General features: G+C 39.5%; 1 protein-coding gene across 10 annotated transcripts in view; it reads left to right on the forward strand.

Annotated features, from left to right (window-relative positions):
* The first annotated feature begins 7,851 nt into the window (after positions 1 to 7,851).
* AMPD3 (adenosine monophosphate deaminase 3) overlaps positions 7,852 to 21,125 on the forward strand; it is a 47,806-nt gene continuing 34,532 nt past the window's right edge. The window contains exons 1-6 of one of the 10 annotated variants that reach the window (XM_087950941.1): positions 7,852 to 7,982; positions 8,582 to 8,673; positions 13,739 to 13,964; positions 15,002 to 15,197; positions 19,120 to 19,285; positions 20,622 to 20,841. In XM_087950941.1, coding sequence (XP_087807067.1) covers positions 8,652 to 8,673; positions 13,739 to 13,964; positions 15,002 to 15,197; positions 19,120 to 19,285; positions 20,622 to 20,841 — 830 coding nt within the window. In that variant the 5' untranslated portion in view covers positions 7,852 to 7,982; positions 8,582 to 8,651. Of the gene's footprint in view, positions 8,099 to 8,581; positions 8,674 to 13,010; positions 13,643 to 13,738; positions 13,965 to 15,001; positions 15,198 to 19,119; positions 19,286 to 20,621; positions 20,842 to 21,125 lie in introns of those variants that run through there. The other 9 variants (XM_087950943.1, XM_087950940.1, XM_087950944.1 and 6 more) reach the window with 9 other exon arrangements.

Below are 21,125 nucleotides of genomic sequence, written 5' to 3' on the forward strand. Positions count from 1 at the left end.
AGTTGGTAGCCTGGAAAGTACTGATAAGGAATGGGTGTTTTCTATCTGTGAACCAAGCCATCGTATGATGGGGCGGGGGCTAGGGTATAAGTATGTTGAATAAACTATGCTCGAGGTTCCATCCTGCTGCCTTGGATGTGAACCCGCTTCTGCAGAACCGAATAAATCAACTCGTGTTTGAAGATCCGTGTCGTGTCTTGTGTTTCGTGTGAATCACAATCTCACAATTGGCGAGCCAGGCAGGAGCCTTCACGGCGACCCTCAGGGTCTCGGGGACTGGTGAGTAGTGGCCACTCTATCTCCTTTTGTGAGATAAACCCTCCCCGACTCTCGAGAGGTTCCAGGAGGCTCCTCGAACCAGAAAACCCAGAGAGACACACGAACGGACTTCACCGGGTGTGAGAGAAAAGACGGTACCGAGAATAGCCAGAGTGGTCTGGGACCACGGAGAAACCTGAGTTGGGGATGCCCACACATCCGCAAACCTGAGAGAGGTCCCGGAGTGATCAGGTAATATTGTTCCTTTTTTAAAGTGTTTTGGTAGGAATAAGAGTGAGGGATCCTTAAATTCTCAACGAAACTGAGAGTCCAGCGCTTGCTGGAGGATAGGTCAGGGAAGACGAAATGGGAAAAAGACACAGTAAGGAGTTGAGGGAAGATTTAGAGGCTAACGTAGGAGAGACAGACAAAGAAGGCAGAAAACCTATTCCGGTGGATTCGCCATTGGGACAACTGTTACAACAATGGTTTTCCCCGAATTTGAAACATTATACCCGGAATCTTGAAAAGAAGCACATGATTTATTTGTGCAAATACAGGTGGCCGAAATATCCCCTAATTGATCCTAAATTTCCATATCATTGGTCTCCAGAGGGAGAGACCAGTATATATTGGATGAATCAATTGAAAGATTATATATTGGCTCATAAACAGAAGGCTGAAATCCCATATATTGAGGTGTGGTACCATGTAAATTTTGAAGGACCCAGCCCGCCACCGGCTGATCAATTTGTGTCCAAAACCAAAGATTCGGAATTGGACGATGAATTCTATCGTCCACCACCTCGGTATGTTCCTCCAGATCCCCAGCAGGTAATTGCTGCTGCAGCAAACATCCCGATTCCTCCCTCCCCTCCGCCTGCGCCACATGCGCCTTTGCGGAGAGAATTGAGGGATCTGGAAAGGAACGTGCAAAATCTTCCTTTTCCACCAGCACAGTCGGTACAGGCTTACCCTTTGCGAGAAGTACCAAATGGTCTAAATGCTTTGGGTCAACCTGTGGCTATGTACGCTATTCAGCCTATGAGGCCAGGGGAACTGAGAGAACTTAAACAGTCACTTCCCCGACTTCATGAGGATCCACAGAAAGTGTCAAAGGAATTGGAATTGTTTTTGGGGCCGAATGATTACACCTATGAAGAAATAATGTACATACTTGGTCATTTATTTAGTAGGGAAGAAAGAGATTTGATCAGACAGGGAGCAATAGAATATTGGCGAGTATTGCAATTGGGAAATGCACAAGCAGTTGCTGGAGACGTTAAGTTTCCCTTGGCACCTCCCAATTGGAATATTCAAAATGCAAACGATAGACAGAATATGAGAGATTTGAAAACAATGGTAATTGAGGGAATCAAAATTGCTGTCCCACAAGGACGCAATTTGACAAGAGCTTTTGAAATTTCACAAGGGAAAGATGAATCTCCTGGGGACTATTGTGCCTGGTTGAGACAAAGTTTGGAGAAATATTCGGGCGTTGACCCAAACTCACCTGCATTTGAATCTATGCTGAAAATGCAGTTTGTGGCTGGGGCATGGCCGGATATTCAGAAGAAAATTCAGAAAATTGAAAATTGGGGAGGACAAGGAATTACAGATTTAATTCGGAATGCCCAACAGACATTTGTGAATAGAGAAGTGACAAAGACAAGACAGAAATCCCAAATGATGTTAGCAGCAGTATAAACAGCTGCTCAGAATGAAGTGAAGAAATCCATGGGAGAAGGTTTTAGAGGAAGGGGCAGAGGATTTGTGCCCAGAGGAAGACCTTTCAGAGGTAGAGGAACTGGTTTAGGTAGAGGAGGTGTGGATCGTACTTGTTTCAAGTGTGGCAAGGAAGGACACTTTGCGCGCGAGTGTCAGAGCAGCCGCCCTGAAAGAAGTTACGCTCTATACGAAGATTAGGGAAGTTCCGGCTCCTTTAAGGAGACCCACGGGGAGCCATTGGTAAATATAAAAGTGGGTCCAGACCGTCAGGAAATGACTTTCCTGATAGATACAGGGGCTAGTCGTACATCTGTATGCGAGCCTGTAAGCAAGAGAATGGAAGGAAAAGAAACTATTTTAGTCACGGGAGTGAGTGGAAGGCAAAATAGAGTGAGAGTTCTGGAAGGAGTGGAAATGAGCATGGATGAGATAGAGGTTTGTAGTAAAGTGTTGTATATCCCAGATGCAGGGGTGAATCTGTTGGAAAGAGACTTGATGCCAGTGTTTGGGTTTCAGTTATGTAATACAGAAGGTGTGAGAATGTGTGTGCTGACAGCTGAAGATGAGGAAAAGATAGAAGATGAAGTTTGGGCTGAAGGAGGCAAAGTAGGAAGAATGAAGATTCAACCCATTAAGATACAGGTACAGCCTGGAATTGTGAAGAGTTGGACTCCACAGTATTCCATAAGTCAGAGAGGGAGAAAGGGATTGAAACTGGTAATAGATCGATTACTGGAGCAAGGTCTCCTGGAACCGACTATGTCTCCATTCAATTCCCCGATATTGGCTGTTTTGAAGAAAGATGGAAAGTATAGAATGGTGATAGATTTGAGAATTATCAATAGCATAGTTGTGCCACGTTTTCCCGTGGTTCCTGATCCGTACACTATCTTGGGGCGTATTCCGCCCAAAGATAAATGGTTTACGGTGATAGATCTGAAAGATGCCTTTTGGGCGTGCCCATTAGAAGAAGGGAGTAGAGACTTGTTTGCCTTTGAATGGGATGATCCAGAGACAGGAAGAAAGCAACAGTTGAGATGGACTGTGCTGCCTCAGGGCTACACAGAAAGTCCCCTGTTGTTTGGACAAGCTCTGGAAGAAAAGTTACAGACATTTCCTAGGGAACCAGGGGTGAGTTTGATCCAGTATGTGGATGATTTGTTGCTATCAGGAGAGAAAGAAATAAAAGTTAGAGAGAGTTCAGTAGCTTTGCTGAATTGGTTGAAGGAACAAGGATTGAAGGTGTCAAGAGAAAAGATTCAGTTTGTAGAAAAGAAAGTGAAATATTTGGGACATTATATCCAACAGGGAGGTCATTGGATCCAGAACGGGTGAAAGGGATAATGAGTCTAGCTCCTCCTAGGAATAGGACTGAAGTGAGAAAAGCTTTAGGATTGGTGGGATATTGTAGAGCATGGATAGATCAATATGCGGTGTTGGCTCAGTTTTTGAATCAGAAACTGAGAGGCAAAGAAGAGCAAATTAGTTGGTCAGAAGGAGATAAGCAGAAATGGGAAGAAATCAAGAGGGCGTTGGCCACTGCTCCGGTATTGGCTTTGCCTAACTTGAAGCTTCCTTTTCACTTGTATGTTTCTGCAAGATCAGGAGTTGCAGTAGGAGTGCTTGCTCAGAAAAGGGGGGGGGGCGTTATCAGCCCATTGCCTTTTTGAGCAAAACGTTAGAACCAGTTGTGAGGGGATGGCCTGTCTGTGTACAAGCAGTTGCAGCCACAGCAGTGTTGGTTGTTGAAAGCAGAAAATTGACCTTTGGGGGAGCACTTGTGGTGCATTCCCCACATCAAGTGACATCAGTCTTGAGTCAGTTGGCATCCACGTGGATGACAGAGGGAAGGATTTTGAAATATGAAACTATTTTGATAATTAGTCCAAATGTAGTCATAGGGACAGACAAGAATTTGAATCCAGCTGAGTTTTTGGAGGGATCAAGGAAGGAGTGGGAAGTAGAAGATCATGATTGTCTATTACAAGTAGATTTAATGACAAAAGTCAGAGAAGACTTGGAAGAAACTCCTTTAGAAGAGGGTGAAAGATGGTTTGTTGATGGATCTAGTAGAGTAGAGAGTGGTGTAAGAAGGTCGGGATATGCCATAGTAACTGGAGAAGGAGAGGTCATTGAGAAGGGGCCTTTGTCAACAAACTGGTCAGCACAAAAATGCGAACTGTTTGCATTAAAAAGGGCTTTAGAATTGGCAGAGGGAATAGATGTGACCATATGGACAGATTCTAAATATACTTGGGGAGTGGTCCATACATTTGGGAAGATCTGGCAAGAAAGGGGGTTCATTAAATCAGATGGGAAACAAATTGAGCAGTTGCAATTGGTCGAAGAAGTACTCGCTGGTCTACAGTTACCACACAGACTAGCCATAGTACATGTGAATGCACATCAAAAAGGGGATAGTCCAGAAGTTGTTGGGAACCGATGGGCAGATAAGTGGGCAAAGGAGGCAACAGGAGAGTTGATATTGCAAATGGTGTCTATTCCTTTGTTGGAAGAAGAGCCACATGAGGAATGGAAACCAGATGAGAATGATAGAAAGAAATTAGAAAAAGAGGGATGTGAAGAAACTGAGAAAGGATGGTTTACATCTAAGGGAATACCAGTTTTATCGGGACCCCAAATGAGGAATGTGATGCAGTATTTACATGAGGGAAGTCATTGGGGAACTGAAGCATTGGTACAAGCCATAAAACCACATTATTGGAGTTTAGATATGTGGACAATAGCGCACTCCATTTGTTGGAAATGTTTGATATGTTTGAAAGTAAATAAAAGTGCATCCAAAAAGACAGATAGAGGAGGACGGCCATTAGCAGCCTGGCCGTTCCAGAAGATACAGATTGAGTATACTGAATTGCCACCTAGTGGTGGATGGAAATATTTGTTGGTAGTCAAAGATCATTTGACAGGATGGATGGAAGCCTTTCCTACGAAGCAAGCTACAGCTTCCATGGTGACAAAAATCTTGTTAGAACAAATCATACCTAGATATGGCATGTTTGAAGTAATTGATTCAGATAGAGGTACACATTTTACACAGAAAATTCTTCAAGAAGTAATGAGGGCAATAGGGGTGAAGTGGGATCTACACACTCCTTGGCATCCTCAATCATCTGGAAAAGTGGAACGTGGGAACTCTGAAATTAAGAAACATTTGAGAAAACTGCATTTAGAAAATGGATTGCCTTGGACTAAGAATTTGCCTCTGGTTTTATTAAGAATTAGAACTTGTCCTAGGAAGGATGTGAGAGTTTCACCTTTTGAAATGTTAATGGGCCTACCATATCTTACAACCCTTGGGGGACCCATACCAGAATTCAGAGATATGTTTGTGAGAAAGTACTTGCAGACACTGTCCAGGTCTCTATTGTCTCTTCACAAACAGGGACTTTTGGCACAGCGACCACCGCTAGTAGGAAGTCAACATCCCTATGAAGCTGGTGATTGGGTGCTTGTGAAGACCTGGAGGACTGAGAAATTGCAACCCAGCTGGGAAGGACCATACCAAGTGCTTCTGACTACTGAGTCTGCTGTCCGGACGAAGGAGAGTGGATGGACTCACTACAGTCGTGTGAAAGCAGCTCCAGAACCTAAGAAGCCTTGGAGAAGTCACCTAGTGGAAGCACAACCTTTGAAACTGACTTTTAAAAGATAAAATCATGTATATGTTTCTGTGTATTTCAACTGTACTTGTGAGTGTTTTTGTCTTACAACAGGTTGAGGAAGCAGAAACCGAACAATCTTGATACGTTCAGAGAGCAGGGGATCTTGGGGAAGATCTCTGGATGGATAATTGCTATATCCAAGACATAAGAGCAATGGCTAAGAGTTTGAATGTTACTGATTGTTGGTTATGTATGCATTTACCTGGGAAAGCTAAAGAAGGAGTGATTTTACATGGGGTACCACTAACACAACAGATGATGGTGCCACGAGGGGAAACCAAAACTAGACCTGTAAAAAGAAAAATGACTAGGAAAGTATTTGTTCATTTAAGAGAAACGGCTTATGTTTGCTTTAAAAGGAATGTTACTGGAGGACCATTTCTTGGAGATTGGGAAAAGTGTAGCAAGACATTGGAAATGCCTAAAACATGTCTTAATCATAGTATAAGTACCAGTTATACATGTAAGAATGAATATATGCCAGAGTATACATATTACTGTCAGATGTGTGTTTACTTTGAGAACATAATAAATTGGACTAGATATTCAAACATGCCTTGGGCCATGGAAAATAATAGATGGATGCTGTGTGGAAAACATGCTTATAGAGAAATACCAAAACTATGGTCAGGTACTTGCACCATGGGTTTTGTATTACCTGTAATATACAAATTAGATAAATTGCCAAATACACGAATTAGAAATAAAAGAGAGTTAGATTCTGGAATACATCATAGATCTTGGTATGAGGGTACGGCCAGAGCTTTAATAGCCCCACTTGGAATAGGGATGAATTATCGAGATATTACCAGACTAAATAATTTTACAGTTGCTATGTTTAATGACACAATTAGAACAATTAAGATGATTAATGAGGAATTATCTGAGGTAAGACAAGTAGCTTTGCAAAACAGATTCGCTTTAGATATTGTGTTAGCTGCTAAAGGGGGAGTGTGTGCCTTAGTTCATTCACATTGTTGCACCTATATACATAATTATGAACCAAACATCACTAGAACTGTAAAAGATATGGAAGAAAGAGTGAAAGAGTATCAGAAACAATGGGATGAATCTGGAATAGCAGGTTCATTGTGGGATGCAGTATGGTCTTGGCTGCCAGATGGTAGTTGGTGGAAGTCTATTTTGACAACGGTTATAACAATTATAGTAATCTTGATTGCTTTATGTTGTTGTATTCAATGCTTACCTAATTTGATGCAAATGATGATATCTGCCTGTGGTAAGATAAAATTTAGTAAGCTAGAAGAAATAGAAAAATTGTTGTATAAGAGAGGATGAAACTGCCATTTCGAAAGAATTGATGAGGACTTAATTGCTTTTGAAACAGTTATGATCCAGAAAAGGGGGGATTGTAAGAAGTAGAGCAATATGAATTAATTTTGTATAGGTATGTGTGTTTCAAAAGGCAGTTTCAGTACTTTTCCAGAGGAAGTAGCCAAGACCACTCGCTGTCAGTTGGTAGCCTGGAAAGTACTGATAAGGAATGGGTGTTTTCTATCTGTGAACCAAGCCATCGTATGATGGGGTGGGGGCTAGGGTATAAGTATGTTGAATAAACTATGCTCGAGGTTCCATCCTGCTGCCTTGGATGTGAACCCGCTTCTGCAGAACCGAATAAATCAACTCGTGTTTGAAGATCCGTGTCGTGTCTTGTGTTTCGTGTGAATCACAATCTCACAAACAGTGTCCCATATTTTTCTACTGGGGCTTTGTCTTTTTATTTTATTGAAAACATTTAAGAAGAAAAAGGTGGATTAACTACATAGCACCTTTTGATTAGTAAAAATTCAGGCTACTTCACTGTAAGGCAGGGGTGTCCAACCTTGGTAACTTTAAGACTTGTGGACTTCAACTCCTCCTTCAACCACCTCCTTTCCCTTCCCCTACATCTCGCGTGAGAGGGAAGCTTTCCCGCAGCTGGTCAGTAACATTGTTTAAGGGCCGCCGCCAGGCGCGCACCAGCCTGGCCTCCCCGCGATCACCTGCAGCCGGGCTGCGCTTTAACTCCAGCAAGGAGGCGCCCTCCGCCTTGGCCGAGACTCCTTCCTGCAAGGCGTGTCACCGCCGCCGCTGCCGCCGCTCTCTTTTTCCTTTTCCACCAGGGGGACCGGAGCTGGCTTCGCCGAGGCGACCTCTCCTTCTTCGAAGTTTCCTCTTCAAACGCGCCGGGATTCAAGGCGAAGAGCTCCGGCTGGCGTCGCAGCGGGGAAAGGCGAGCCAGCCATCTCCTCCTCGAGTGGCGATAGACGGTTGCCTGAGAGAGAACCGCCGAGGGCGACGCCGGCTGAGGTTAGAGGCTGCGGTACGCTCGTCCTGCTGCCCGCACCCTGGAGAGAGAGAGAGAGAGAGAGAGAGCAGGGCTTGGTGGACTTTCAATGCCGGCAGAGGCGGTCCAGCCGGGCAGAGTAAGGAGGGGTAACGGGGAGGGGGAGGCGGGAGAGAGACAGGGTAGCGTGGACTGAGGAGAAGGAAGAGGGAAACCGAGGCTCGGGCTTAACCTCGCAGCGTTTGTGGGGAGGGGAGGGAAGGAAACATCGTCTAGGGGTCGCACGCACGTCCTCCAGAGGAGCGCGCGCGCGCATCTTCGGTGTCCGCCGGCGCATATGGCGGTGCTTTGGACGAGCCTCTCCGCAGCCGGCAAGACTCAACATATTTGCATAGGAGACCTTTCCGGGCTGGCCTATTGCCAAGAAGAAGGGAGGGGTGGTGGTGTTGGTTTGCAGCGGGAGGGATGTGGGGGGGAACCGTCTTGCCGGAGCCGGGGTTGCTCCTGCTCCGGCTAACTGCTCCGCTTTTAAGCCGGCCGCAGCAGCTGCGACGCCCGGCCGAGATGTATGCGGCAGCTTCTGACCGCGGCGGCTCCTCCCCCTTCTGCCTCCTTCCCACAGCAGGCCGACCGGCTGGTGTGAAACCTCCTTGCCCAGCAGCCAAAAGCAGCCCGGTTCCCCGAGCTCCACCATGACCGCCCCTGGGACGCTAGGTAAGTCGCTGCTTAAAAATAGGCGGCCGGGTTGAAAGCTGATTTGGGGAAGGGCGGCAACGGGCTGCGGCCACGCCGCTGTCCTCGGGACGGATGGAAACCAGGCTCGAGCACTTGCAGAACTGCTCAGCCTGACTGGGGTTGGAAGGGTGGGGGTGGGGGTGGGAATCCCTTTCCTGGGCTGAGGCTCCCCTCGCTTGGCTGGGCTCTCCCAGTTGCTCTCCCCGAGCTCTCTCTCTACATCATCTCCCCCCCCTCCTCCCCCCTTAATGGCTTGTAATATAAAATATTCAAGCCCTACTATATATCTCACTCGATAAATGGTCTCGACGTCTGGAAAGTGGAAGGGAGCGAGCAGATTCCGAAGAGATTAAACGGAGAACCAGCTCATCAGCTTAACTTTGGAGAAAAAAAACAGGCAAAAAATATATACAGTATTATATGCAGGCATTGTTTCTTAAAGGACAAGAGAAAAAGTCATTTGCAGCAAGCAATTCGTTTCATCCTGTAATTTCAGGGCTCTTCCAGCATCTTGGTTTTCATTCGTTTTCTCCTATTATTAAGCAACTCCTTTCACTCCGTGTTTTGAAAATTATACTTTACAGATCATGAATTTGGTAAGCAATATATAGGAGGAAGCAGATGCAGTGACATCATCGGATTTAGCCAGCTTCAGTGGTTCATGAGCACTGCACATCACAGCATCCCCTGAATTTCTCAGTGTTCACCAAATTTAATCTTGGAAAGTTTATTTGTGTGTGTTTGTGTTTGTGTGTAACAGAGTGCCGCCTGGAAATACCAGCTGCTTTCTTATTTTTCTTAGATAGCAAATAAACCCAGTTATAGCGTTGGGAGTATATATGTCTGTGTGTACATATACATAGGCATCTGTGATATGACTGCAGCAATAAAATATCTGTAACTCTAATGAAATTTCTGTTTATCTAGTAAATAGAATATGTAATTCTATGTAGAACAAAGGATTGTACTTAAAGCTTGTATTGTTTGTTGCGTTCCACAGGATATTACTTTTGAATAAGTGCTGTTGGAATTTTTTTACATAGATAAGAAATAGGAAATAAAATATATTAGGCCCATTATAAGAAGTATGAAAGTTAAAATGCTTTACTTCTTTATGAAGTATCAGACTATTTAATGTTAAGAAATGTTATGATGAAATTAACAAAATTTCATGAAATTAATAAAATACCCTTTGGCATTGTTAGACTGGAATTATTAGATTATTTCTTTGATCAGCAAATTTATGTATCAACAGTTGGCTTGCTGCATTAAGTTTGTGGGAATATTCTTTTATACATCTAAGGAAAAATATTAGATCAAAACTATATCTGATTAAAACTAATCTTGGTTTTGTTTCCTCCTGAACAGATAACTTGAAGAATAATCCAATCAGTTTTAAAAATCTATTTTAAAAATTCTATTGCTATTAGTCAGGGAAATTAACGATAGCATTTAACTCTTCCATTGAAATGAATGAGACTTTCAACCCCAATTTTGCAGTTATTTAAGCTGAAGTAATCACATTAGCTGAATACAGTTTGAATATAATTCATTATAATTAAATTGGATTTAAATCAAATTTAATTATTTGTGTTGACTTCATCTGTTTATTGCAACTCTTGAAGTATGGTGCTTGTCATACTGTATCAGTTCAAGTCCAAATGTTGTATTTGATTCAAATAAGCTTGCATAGTCCTGCTTTAGGAACAAGGTTATTCAAAACAAATGGAAACCAGACCCTTTGATAGTTGTTTGACATAATGAATACAACGAAAAAGAGTAGAGAAAAAACTGGGCCTGGTTTACTAAATTTATAATGTATCTTTCCTCCAGAGTTTGAGGTTACTCTTAACAGAATAGTTCTCTAAAGTATGCTGGATTAAGAACAACGATAAGCAAAAAGTCAGCATATGTTAGTTCTTTTTTTTTTTTAAAACAAGTTTTATTAAAAGTTTCAACAACAAACAAATCATTACATATTTAATCTTTCCCTGTCTTTCTACAATAATTTCCCCAATATTCTCATAAAACACAAACAAACACAAACAAACATAAAAAAAATCTTTTAGTAAAGTACCTTGGCCCCAGTTACCTCTCTTTGCATGGGCTAAAATAATAGCACATATCACTCTTCACATTTCTATCTTATTTAATCCATCTTAATTAAATCATTAAATTTGTATCTTTTGCCCATTCATTTATCCCTCTATCTCTTCTTATAATAAAAAAAATTTCTCCTGAAATCACTAATCAGAGTATGATGCCTTTCTATCCTCCCCCTAAGTTAGTAAAATTAACATTCAGCATAACAAATACCCAATTTGATTCTGCTTGGTACATTCTATCCACCAAAAATGTTTAAATACATTGTATCCTCCTTTCCTTCGATATTTTATTACATTTTAAAAATCAATCATTATTAAAAACTTCAACATTTTAATTTCTTATTAAATCTTAAACCATTCTAATTTACTATTTCAAATATAAATGTTACAATACCATCTTCTGTACCTTAGCAGAATCTTTCTTACAGAAAATTATATTTCATCCTTTGTCTCTAAAAAAAATCCCTCTTCTCCCATCCAATTTTAAAGCTTTGAGGCTTTTCTCCGCCTTTCCCCTTTCTTTCTTCCCCCACCAAATCTTCCTACCCCCCCTTCTTCTTCTAACCTCTGCCTTGCTGGGATCCCTTCTCTGTTATGTTAGTTATATGTTAGTTCTATTGTATGTTCCATTATATGGGTAAAGAAATCTGGGGAGCAAGAGAGAATTAGGATTAGGGATTAAAATGCATGTCACAATGCAAACTTCATTGTGCATGATATTATGATGTTGGAACTTGCATAGTGATGTTATGATAGGTTTCATCGTTTTGTCATTGTGATAAGGAATGGATGCCCATGCATATTAGGCTGTTTAACCAAATCTTAAAGGGGGAGATAATTTGATATAGTGTTTGAAACACTGAACTAGAAACCAGGACCCTGGGATTCCTAAATCTGGCCTAGATGCAAAGACAACTTTGGACCAGTTACTCCTTTTCAAACTTGGAAGAAGATCATGACAAGCCAGTTCTGAAAATTGTTGTCAACAATTGCGACTTTTCCAGGCCATCACCCCAACTCAAGACTGACTTAAAAGTACAACTTCCCCAACTCCAAATCTTATATTTGTCAATAGCCAAGTGGCTGCTGATGGGGTTCACAAAAAATAGAATTTCAAATCTATAAACGTTCCAAATGTTAATGTCTCTAAGATCAAAATTAAAGTTGTTCTGGCCTTATCTAAAGCGATAAACCTAACATTTAGTTCAAGAACTGTACATGACAGCAGGTTAAGATAATAGCATGCAAATGTTTATTAATTGCAATTTTTGGCTTGTATGTCTTGGAGACATATATGACCCAAAATGTCCACTCAGTTTTTCAGCTGAGTTTAACCTTGGTTATCTGGTCCTAGGTAAATAGCCTTGACTATATTACCTTTAAAGTACTCTAATGGATTTTGTGCTTTGTCCGGATTCTTACTACATACGGGTGCAAAACAAGGAAAACTAAATATACTTTATGCTGTTAAATATTTCATTACATAAATATTTCATTAACTGTAGAAACAATGAGGCATTAAAATGCTGAAATATCCATTGCAAATGTATATAGAGTACCGTAGTAGGATGTACTGGTTAAGATGGTTAACTGGGACTTTACAATGTTGTGATGGGGAAAATTGGAAGGCAGCAAGTTGAATACAGTGTCTGGAGTTCCTGAAGCAGGGGTCTTCAAACTTGACAGCTTTAAGACTTGTGCACTTCAACTCCCAGAATTTCTCGTCCAGTCATGTTAGCTCAGGAATTCTGGAAGTTGAAGTCCACAAGTCTGAAACTTGCCAAGTTTGAAGGCCCTTGTAGGAAAGAGACAATACAATCAAACAAATAATTTATGTTGGATAGCTACCATGATGTCTTGCTTCTGCTGGTTCCAGTTGTTACTAAATCAAATTCTTCAGGAAAAAAATGATTCACCAGAATAGTGTGGCAGCACATAAAATCAGCACTGAGTTGTGGTTATTCAGTGTAAATCTACATTCTTCTCAGTTGTTGTATTTGGTACGGAAAAGGTCAATTGTTTTCTTAAATTTAATCACATGCCGATTATATTTTTACAACATCATTAACTCAGTCATGCCCTCTATAGTCACATAAACACAAACAAATTGTGTGCAAACAGTACAGGGTTGGGAACAATTGAAACAGTTTAAAACTGCTTACTTTTTCGGCACTCCTGCCTGCTGCAATTTCCTGTTGTATTTTATCAGTTCACAGTTGTGCAATCAGTGTTGGCACCACCTTTCAGTGTTTGGGCATGAGGGCAGCATTGGGAGGGGTTATCCACACCCACTTAGATCCTTTTCCATCCGCTTTGTGGTTTCAGGGGAAGAATAAAGATTATAACAAACTAAGAGTTCACAGAAGGGACACATTTCCCAGGGACTTTTTTAGGCTTTGAATTTGTATCAAGAAGGAACAGTTAAGGAAAGTATCAAGAAGGAACAGTTAAGCTCCTGGTAAGCAGCTTGCATGATAGAGTTGATGAAGATAGAGGGTTACCTTAGTCCCAAATGGAGGCCTGTTTTGGACCTAGGGTAGTCACATGACATGCTAACACCTCCCAGACCTAGATAAGCAGATAATCATGCAAGCAGCATTCATCCTTTTTACATAACTGCAGAGCCTTTTTGAATTGCATCTAATATAATTAGGACTAAGAAATAATGAATGTGGAAACTGGAAAGAAAACATTTCATTAGAAAACCTTTCACACGTATTGCACAGGAATATTTGAAGCTTACCTAATTTTAGTAATTCCTGCTGAGCTATTCAAGTCTTTAAAATTGGTTTATCCATATAAGAAAACCTGGCTAGGATGAGTGGAAAATGGAAGAATTTAAGGTAAAATGTGCTTTTTGTAAATTATTAGAGTAGTGTGAATTTATTACATTTTATATTAATAAAAGTAGCAGAATTAACACATTGTATTTTTCATAGCAGAGATGCCCAGACAGTTCCCAAAGTTAAACACGTCTGAAGTTGATGAGTCAGTGAGAATCTTAGCTGAAAAGGTTTATGCCAAGGTTCTTCGAGAAGAAGATAGCAAAGATGCCTTGTCACTTTTCACTGTGCCTGAAGATTGTCCTATTGGGCAACAAGAGGCCAAAGAAAGAGAACTTCAGAAGGAATTGGCAGAACAGCAGTCTTTGGAAACTACCAAAAGGTAGGTTTGGAGAGTGGAAGAATGTTTAGTAATGAGATTTGAGGTCTGCTAAGAACAGTTGTTTGATACTATCAGATATAATATGAAGTGTTGTCACTCTCTAATCCTGCCATTGGCTTTTATATGATTTTAGTCTTTTTGTTGATGTATTTTTGATTGACTCATAATGTGCCATCAAGTTGTAAATCCTATAAATATATTTTCTCCATGATGATCTGTCCTTACACTGGTCTTTCAGATCTTTTCAACAGTACATCCATTGCCACAGTAACTGAGTTTATTCACCTTGATGCTAGTTGTCTTCTCTTTTCTGTGAATTCTTATTTATATGAATTCAGTGGCATCCACTTCTGGTTTATTCAGTTAAACTGAAAGTGGGGAATATGAGTTAGAAATGAAATCAACTTATAAAGAAAAACTAGAACGCGAGCAAATCAGGAATCCAATTGATCCTACTACTTATACAGCTTGTATGCAAGTATGAGCCTACATAAAATCCAAGTTCATTCTTTTTCTTCATCTTCCCTGCAGATACTAAGTTTTTTTTAAAATTACTGTTTGACTGTTGTGTGAAATTCATACTTGTTGCCCCTATGATTCTCTATCTTTCTCACCAGGGATAGAGGACAAGTAATCAATGAGCAGCTGTAAATAGATGGCTGAGACATAAATACAAAAGATGTTTATGGGCATCACATAATCCATTAAATCCCTTCTAATTATGTTCTCTTCTGTCAAAATATTTAGCAAGTTAATTAAACAAAAGTATTGCCTTTTAATGTGGGAAAATGACTTCTAAATCCATTCAAATAGCAGTCAAAAGGTTTACATTGTAATATTGTCAATCTTGAAATAAGTTTACAAATATTGCTCATTTGATAAACATTGTGAAATGAAGCATTTGGACTGAAGTCTCAACAGACCATTTGTCTGTCCATGTGTGTATTATTATTTAGAAGGTTTCCAGAGCAAAGAGACAATTTGTTGCTTTAAATGGAAGTCTTGTTGACTTTATATTGTGTGCTATGTATATCTAGGAAGAAAAGTTTCAAGATGATTCGATCCCAGTCCTTGTCATTACAAATTCCATTGCAAGACTGGAAGCCTCCATCAGCTACTCCAGCTGTGTCTCCTCCTACTCCAGTTCTTCCAGGTGCCTTTCAACCTATGCAAGGGACATACGATGTACCAGAATTTCAAAGAGTTACAATTAGTGGGGATTACTGTGCTGGGGTAAGCAAACAGACAGATGATAGCAATGATTTTTTTTTCTTATAAGATAAATATTGTATATATAATATGAAATTAAATTATTATTTTATGATGCTTATGCTTGTGTAGAATTGTTTAAGCAGCCATGAGAATTTTGTCTTGGTCAACAGCTTTGTTGCAGTGAATAAAGATGTAATATACTACTATAGAAATACAGTTTTCCAAATGATACATTTGAGTACACAATTTGTCCCGTGGGATTCTTGTAGTAGTTAAAGACAACCTTTATCTTCAATTTCTTCTTCATATTAATCCTCAACTGGAGGCATGTACTGCTAAACAACATGACTAGACATTACCTAAAATAAGAAGTCCAAGCATACTTTCCATAGTGACATATATTGGCCTTGTTCCATTTGCAGGATATTATTACTAGGAATATGAATAGATATGAAGTTGGAGTCAGATAACTAGATAACTTTGCGGGAAATGTCCAGAGGCCCCCAGCTTCAGGTAACAAATAGGATATTACATCTTCACTTGTAGGATGTGTTGATATGAAGTAACAGTGTTCATTAAAATGAAAGGATTCTTTCTAACAAGTCCTCAGAAAGCAGATACAAGCCTAGACCTGAATATAATTTCTTGAACCATTAATTATAGCCAAAGGTCTGGAAATGTGTTTTGCATTTACTGAATTAGCTGAGGTCTTAATCACATTGTTCTACAAAGTTATATTTTAAATCATCTCTGATTTAAAGTTTAAATATCTGATCTCTATCTCTGATTCTCACTGAAGTGATAAATCTTAGCCAGACTGCATATAGAAGGTGGATAATTAAATACCCATCTGTAAAACATTTTCACACAAGATACTTAATAAGGCTTTAGTGAGAAGCATTCTGTCACAATTTTCTAGCTTTTTATATGCAGGGAATTCCTTTGAATGAAGGAGCATTCTGTGAATTGACTCCCACTTGCATTCTTGAGTAATATAGGCCGCATGCATACAGCTGCTTTCCCACCCCAGAGCTGGCAGGAAATCATGGCCACTCTATTTATACCCCCCACAATTGCACCTTTATTATGTGTCTCCCATATGTCTGCACTGCACTATGTTAATTCAACTTCCACATGCAGCATTCTTTTTTTTTTTACAAACATTTTTACTGTATTTCATAAACATTAAAATGCAAACTAACATAAAGGAAAAATAGGGAGGGGAATAATGGGACAAGTTAAAAGTTGACAAAAAGTACATCAATTTAATTTTTTTTTAATTATCACTAATCTAGAAAACTCATAATTTTAATTTAACATATAATAAATGAACAAATATGTATAACCATATGTTTAAGAAATTCATTAATGGCTGTGATGGTTGGCTGTCTCAACTGAAATTCCAGCCTTGCACAACATCATCTAGTATGTGAATTTATTTATTTGTTGTTCCGTTTATACATCTGCCCACTTATAGGTTGACAGGTACAAAGTGGTTACTTCATACACTGCAGTTTTTCTTTTCTGTTCTACTACCAATTTAACTTTAAAGCATGTTTTGAAACTGTGAGTTGACTAGTTAACTGTTTGGCTATGAATCACTAATTGAGAGAGTTTGGCTTTTTGTATCTCTTAGTTTCCATTTATTCAATGGACAAGTGCTGCTAAACAGATGGAATTTGAGAATTGGTTAGCTGTGAGGATGAGCATAGGAATTATAAAGTATTCTTAGAATATAAGAAGATGAAGCAAAGAATCAGGAATACCTTGAGACCACACAGAAAGGCAAGTTCGAACCCCACAGGCTACAGAAATTCCAAGAGCTGAGCCTTTTCAATTATACTGTCCACTAATGCTGTAAGCCAGGATTTTACATTCGGTTAATAGGTTGATCAACATTTTTTTTTAAAAAAAAGTTGGCTGCAAAAGTTCTGGTCTCTCTTGCTGCCAAAAGAGAAATGGAACATGGATAAGGAGATCAGGGATGAAATGTGAGGCAAATATTCCATAGGAAACAGCAGAACTAGTTGGAGACGGGTCTATGACAATTCACCACAGTCAACTTACCATGGCCAACTTGCTATAGCTAACTCACAGCAGCCAACTCGCCTGGCCAACTTACTGCAGGACAACTCACCATAGCCAACTCACTGCAGGACAACTCACTGCAGGACAACTCACTGCAGGACAACTCACTGCAGGACAAGAGTTACACTAATATTAAAGAAATAGGGGAACAGAATCATTAAAGAAAGGAGGGACAGAATGAAATGTGAATGGAAAAAAATTAAAATATTTTTAAATTTTATTTTAAATAATTAAAGAGAATTATTAAATTGTTCCGCAGTGAGTTGTCCCACAGTGAGTTGGCTTTGATGAGTTGGCCATGATGAGTTGGCTGTGGCAAGCAGGGCCGCCGAGAGGATTATTAAGTGCTGGAACAAGACTAATATGGTCCCCCTCACCTACACATGGACACATAAATCAATAATGTCATAATGGTACATTTATTAATTACATTCAAACATACTTGCAAATATATTAAAAAGAGGACAAGTACTTCTGTAAAAGATAATAAAAACAATAATACACATTAGTATTCAGTAGCTCTACTGGACTCAGTTGGCCCTCTCCAAAATTTGCTTGATGAACAGATTGGCAAATGACTTATCTCCATTACAAGATCTTCACTGATATCAGCGGGATATTGATTATGTCAAACAAGACTGCAAGGTGGTTTTGCTATACACACAAAGTATAGAGTATGAGGTATATATCCAATATTGTTTTTCTTTTTAAAAAATTGCTTTTGTAAACATTTTAATTTCCCCCCATTCATGAACCCTCTTTGCACTCCATGGGCCCCGGAACAATGCACTGGCTGCACCCTCCTCTCCTCAGGCCTGGTGGCAAGTTGTTCCATTCTGGTTGGAGTCATAATATTGCTGACCCAGAGCATGCATGTTATTTTAGGCTACTTTTATGAAGTCCATCAACACTCTTTACATTGTGTACACCAGGGGTGTCAAACTCAATTTCATTGAGGGCCATATCAGGGTTGTGTTTGACCTCAGGGAGATGTGGCTAGGGTGGGTATGGCCAGCTTGATGTCACTCGTGTTGGGGGTGCCTGCGGTGTCCCGAGGCTCTGCCAGCAAAAACTGGTTCCTGAGCACCGTTTTCAACTGCGACGGCCTCCTGTATCCTCTGACAGTGAAAATGGAGCTTGGGTGGGCCGCACGTGGCCCTTGTGAACTCCATTTTCAGCTGTGACAGCCTCCTGCATCTTGTGACAGCAAAAACAGAGCTTGCAGTCCTTTGCTGTTTCCAGAGTGGCCCTGGGGGCCAGATGTAAGCACCATGCAGGCCACATCTGGTCCGTGGGCCTTGATTTGACTGCCCTGGTGTAGACAGTGTCTTGAAGTGGGATGTTAGGGAAAACACCACTTCCAGAACCTTTAGTTTAAGCCATCCTTGGCAGAGGTGGTATTCGGCACATTCTGACCAGTTCTGGAGAACTGGTAGCAGAAATTTTGAGTAGTTCGGAGAACCAGCAAATACCACCTCTGACTGGAGATTTTACAGTATCCTTCCCCTGCCACGCCCACCAAGCCACGCCCACAGAACCGGTAGTAAAACAATTTGACTGCACCCCCCTCAGAACTGGTAGTACGCCCATAGAACCGATAATAAAATAATTTGAATCCCACCACTGATCCTTGGGCACTGTTCCTTGTGGGGAAGATGGTGAAATAGATGCTATTGGCATGTCTTTGGAAATGGTTAGTGGTCTGTCTTTATACCAGGCAAGGAAGCTATTGAGATTTTCCTGTAGTCTGGCAGAGGTGTATTGCTTCAAAGAGAAGCATAATTTACTTTAAAGTACATTCATTTTGGATTAGGATTATACGTTTAATTACTAATTGTATAACCTCTCCCTTTAGGTTACAGTTGATGATTATGAACAAGCTGCCAGAAATTTAGCAAAAGCTTTACTTATTCGAGAGAAGTATTGCCGCTTTGCTTACCATCGTTTTCCAAGGACAACAGCACAATATTTATGTAGTATGAAAAATGAAAAATGGAAAACTGAAGATGAAGTACTCCCAGGTAGCTCTAATTAAAAATAATGCTTTGATTTCTGACCGAGTCCCACCATTGAGCTAAGTTATGGTTTTCTTAAACTTGATTTGTTAAACTAAATATCATGATCCAAGTTCTATTTAACTTTAAAGCATATTATTTCTTAAAACCATAATTGTACTCAATGACAACAAATGAAATTATATCAACAATGGAGGATTTTACATGCCCAAACTTGGTAAAGTTTGAAAAATTGTCACTTATAAAGATATTTTGGATAATGAAGGGAAATTGAAATCGAAACAAGAGCTTGAAGAACAGGGCATTATATTATCATGGTGGCCAAAATTGCAAATACAATCTAGATATGATTCAGACATGAAAGAGTATAGCTTCTATAAAAGACAAACACCTTTGATCAGATACTGTTGAACTCTGATGAAAACCTAATTAAGAAGTATATTGAATTTGAAAATGGAAAATGAACAAATAAAAGAGACAATGCTACAATGGGAATTTTTTTGGCCATAATATAGAACTAGAGAAATGGCAAAACATGGGAAAGGAATTATAAATTAACAATGGTGACCTCTTATAAAGAAAATCTATATAAAATGTTATATAGATGGCATTTACCACCTACTATATTAGCTAAAATGTTTAAAAATATGTCTAACAAATGTTGGAAATGTAATAAGAAAACAGGCACATTTTATCATTTGTGGTGAATTTGTGAGAAAGCAAAAAAAAATTGGGCAAAGATACACAGATAGTTAGAAAAGATGATAGGGAAACATGTTGATTTCAAACCTGAACTATTTTTATTAGGTATAATATCAGAAAAACTTGATAAGAAAAGTATGTATTTAATATTACATGTCTTAACAGTAGCAAGGATTATTTTCGCACAATATTGGAAAAATGAAGATAAACCATGAGATGAAGAAATGGTTAAGAAGATATTAGATTGTGCAGAAATGGTTCGAATTAAAATTAAACAGAAAGAGAATGTAGAATACTATCAAATATGGAATTTATTTTACCAATGGCTAGAAAAAAGGGGTGGAGATTACAAATGTAATTTGTATTGTTAAGTAAATTAAATATCCAGACAACACGATGTTTATTAAGCACTAAGAAATGTATTTAATAGAAAATCAATAAAACAATAATAATTTTTTAAAAAGACCTGGATGACTGAGAATCTCTACAGACTTTAAGCAGAGTTACTATTTCACAATAAGACCAGCATACAGTTGTTTTTTTGAAAAGCTACTGATTACTAACAATTTAATTTCCAGCTGTGACAGACTGAGTCTGTATTTTAAATGATGCTAGAATGTCTGACCTTGATGTTTTGCAGATTTCCATCCACCACCAAAAGAACTAGTGGATCCTTACAATCTTGATGATTCTCCAGGGAATTTAGACTATGTTGTAAAGATGAAGGATGGCATCTTCTTAGTTTTTGAAAACAAAGACATGATGGAAATTAATGAATCACGAAGTTTGCCTTACCCTGATCGGCACACCTACACCCTTGACCTCAGCCATGTGCTGGCTCTTATTGCTGATGGCCCAACGTATGGTTCTTTTTAACTTTAATGACTCAATAAGGCTAGGATATTAAATGCTTTATTAACCATAATGCAGTTGTTCTTTAAACGCTTTTGTTTGATGAAGTTTTAGAACCCTAATCCTAGACAAGTTTATTTAGAAATAGCTTTAATCTGAAAATACATTATTAGGTACATATAAAGACAGTGGAAGAATAGTATATGTAACATCTGAGTTGTGATAGTGGCTTAGGTCTCAGCATTTTCTGAAAAGTAAATATAAACAAGTGTTCCTTAATCAGAAGAATGGA

The sequence above is a fragment of the Notechis scutatus genome, chromosome 1 (genome assembly GCF_049901735.1).
Source record: "Notechis scutatus isolate UNSWTSFEM ecotype Mainland chromosome 1, rNotScu1.2, whole genome shotgun sequence".
NCBI classification, from domain to species: Eukaryota; Metazoa; Chordata; class Lepidosauria; order Squamata; family Elapidae; genus Notechis; species Notechis scutatus.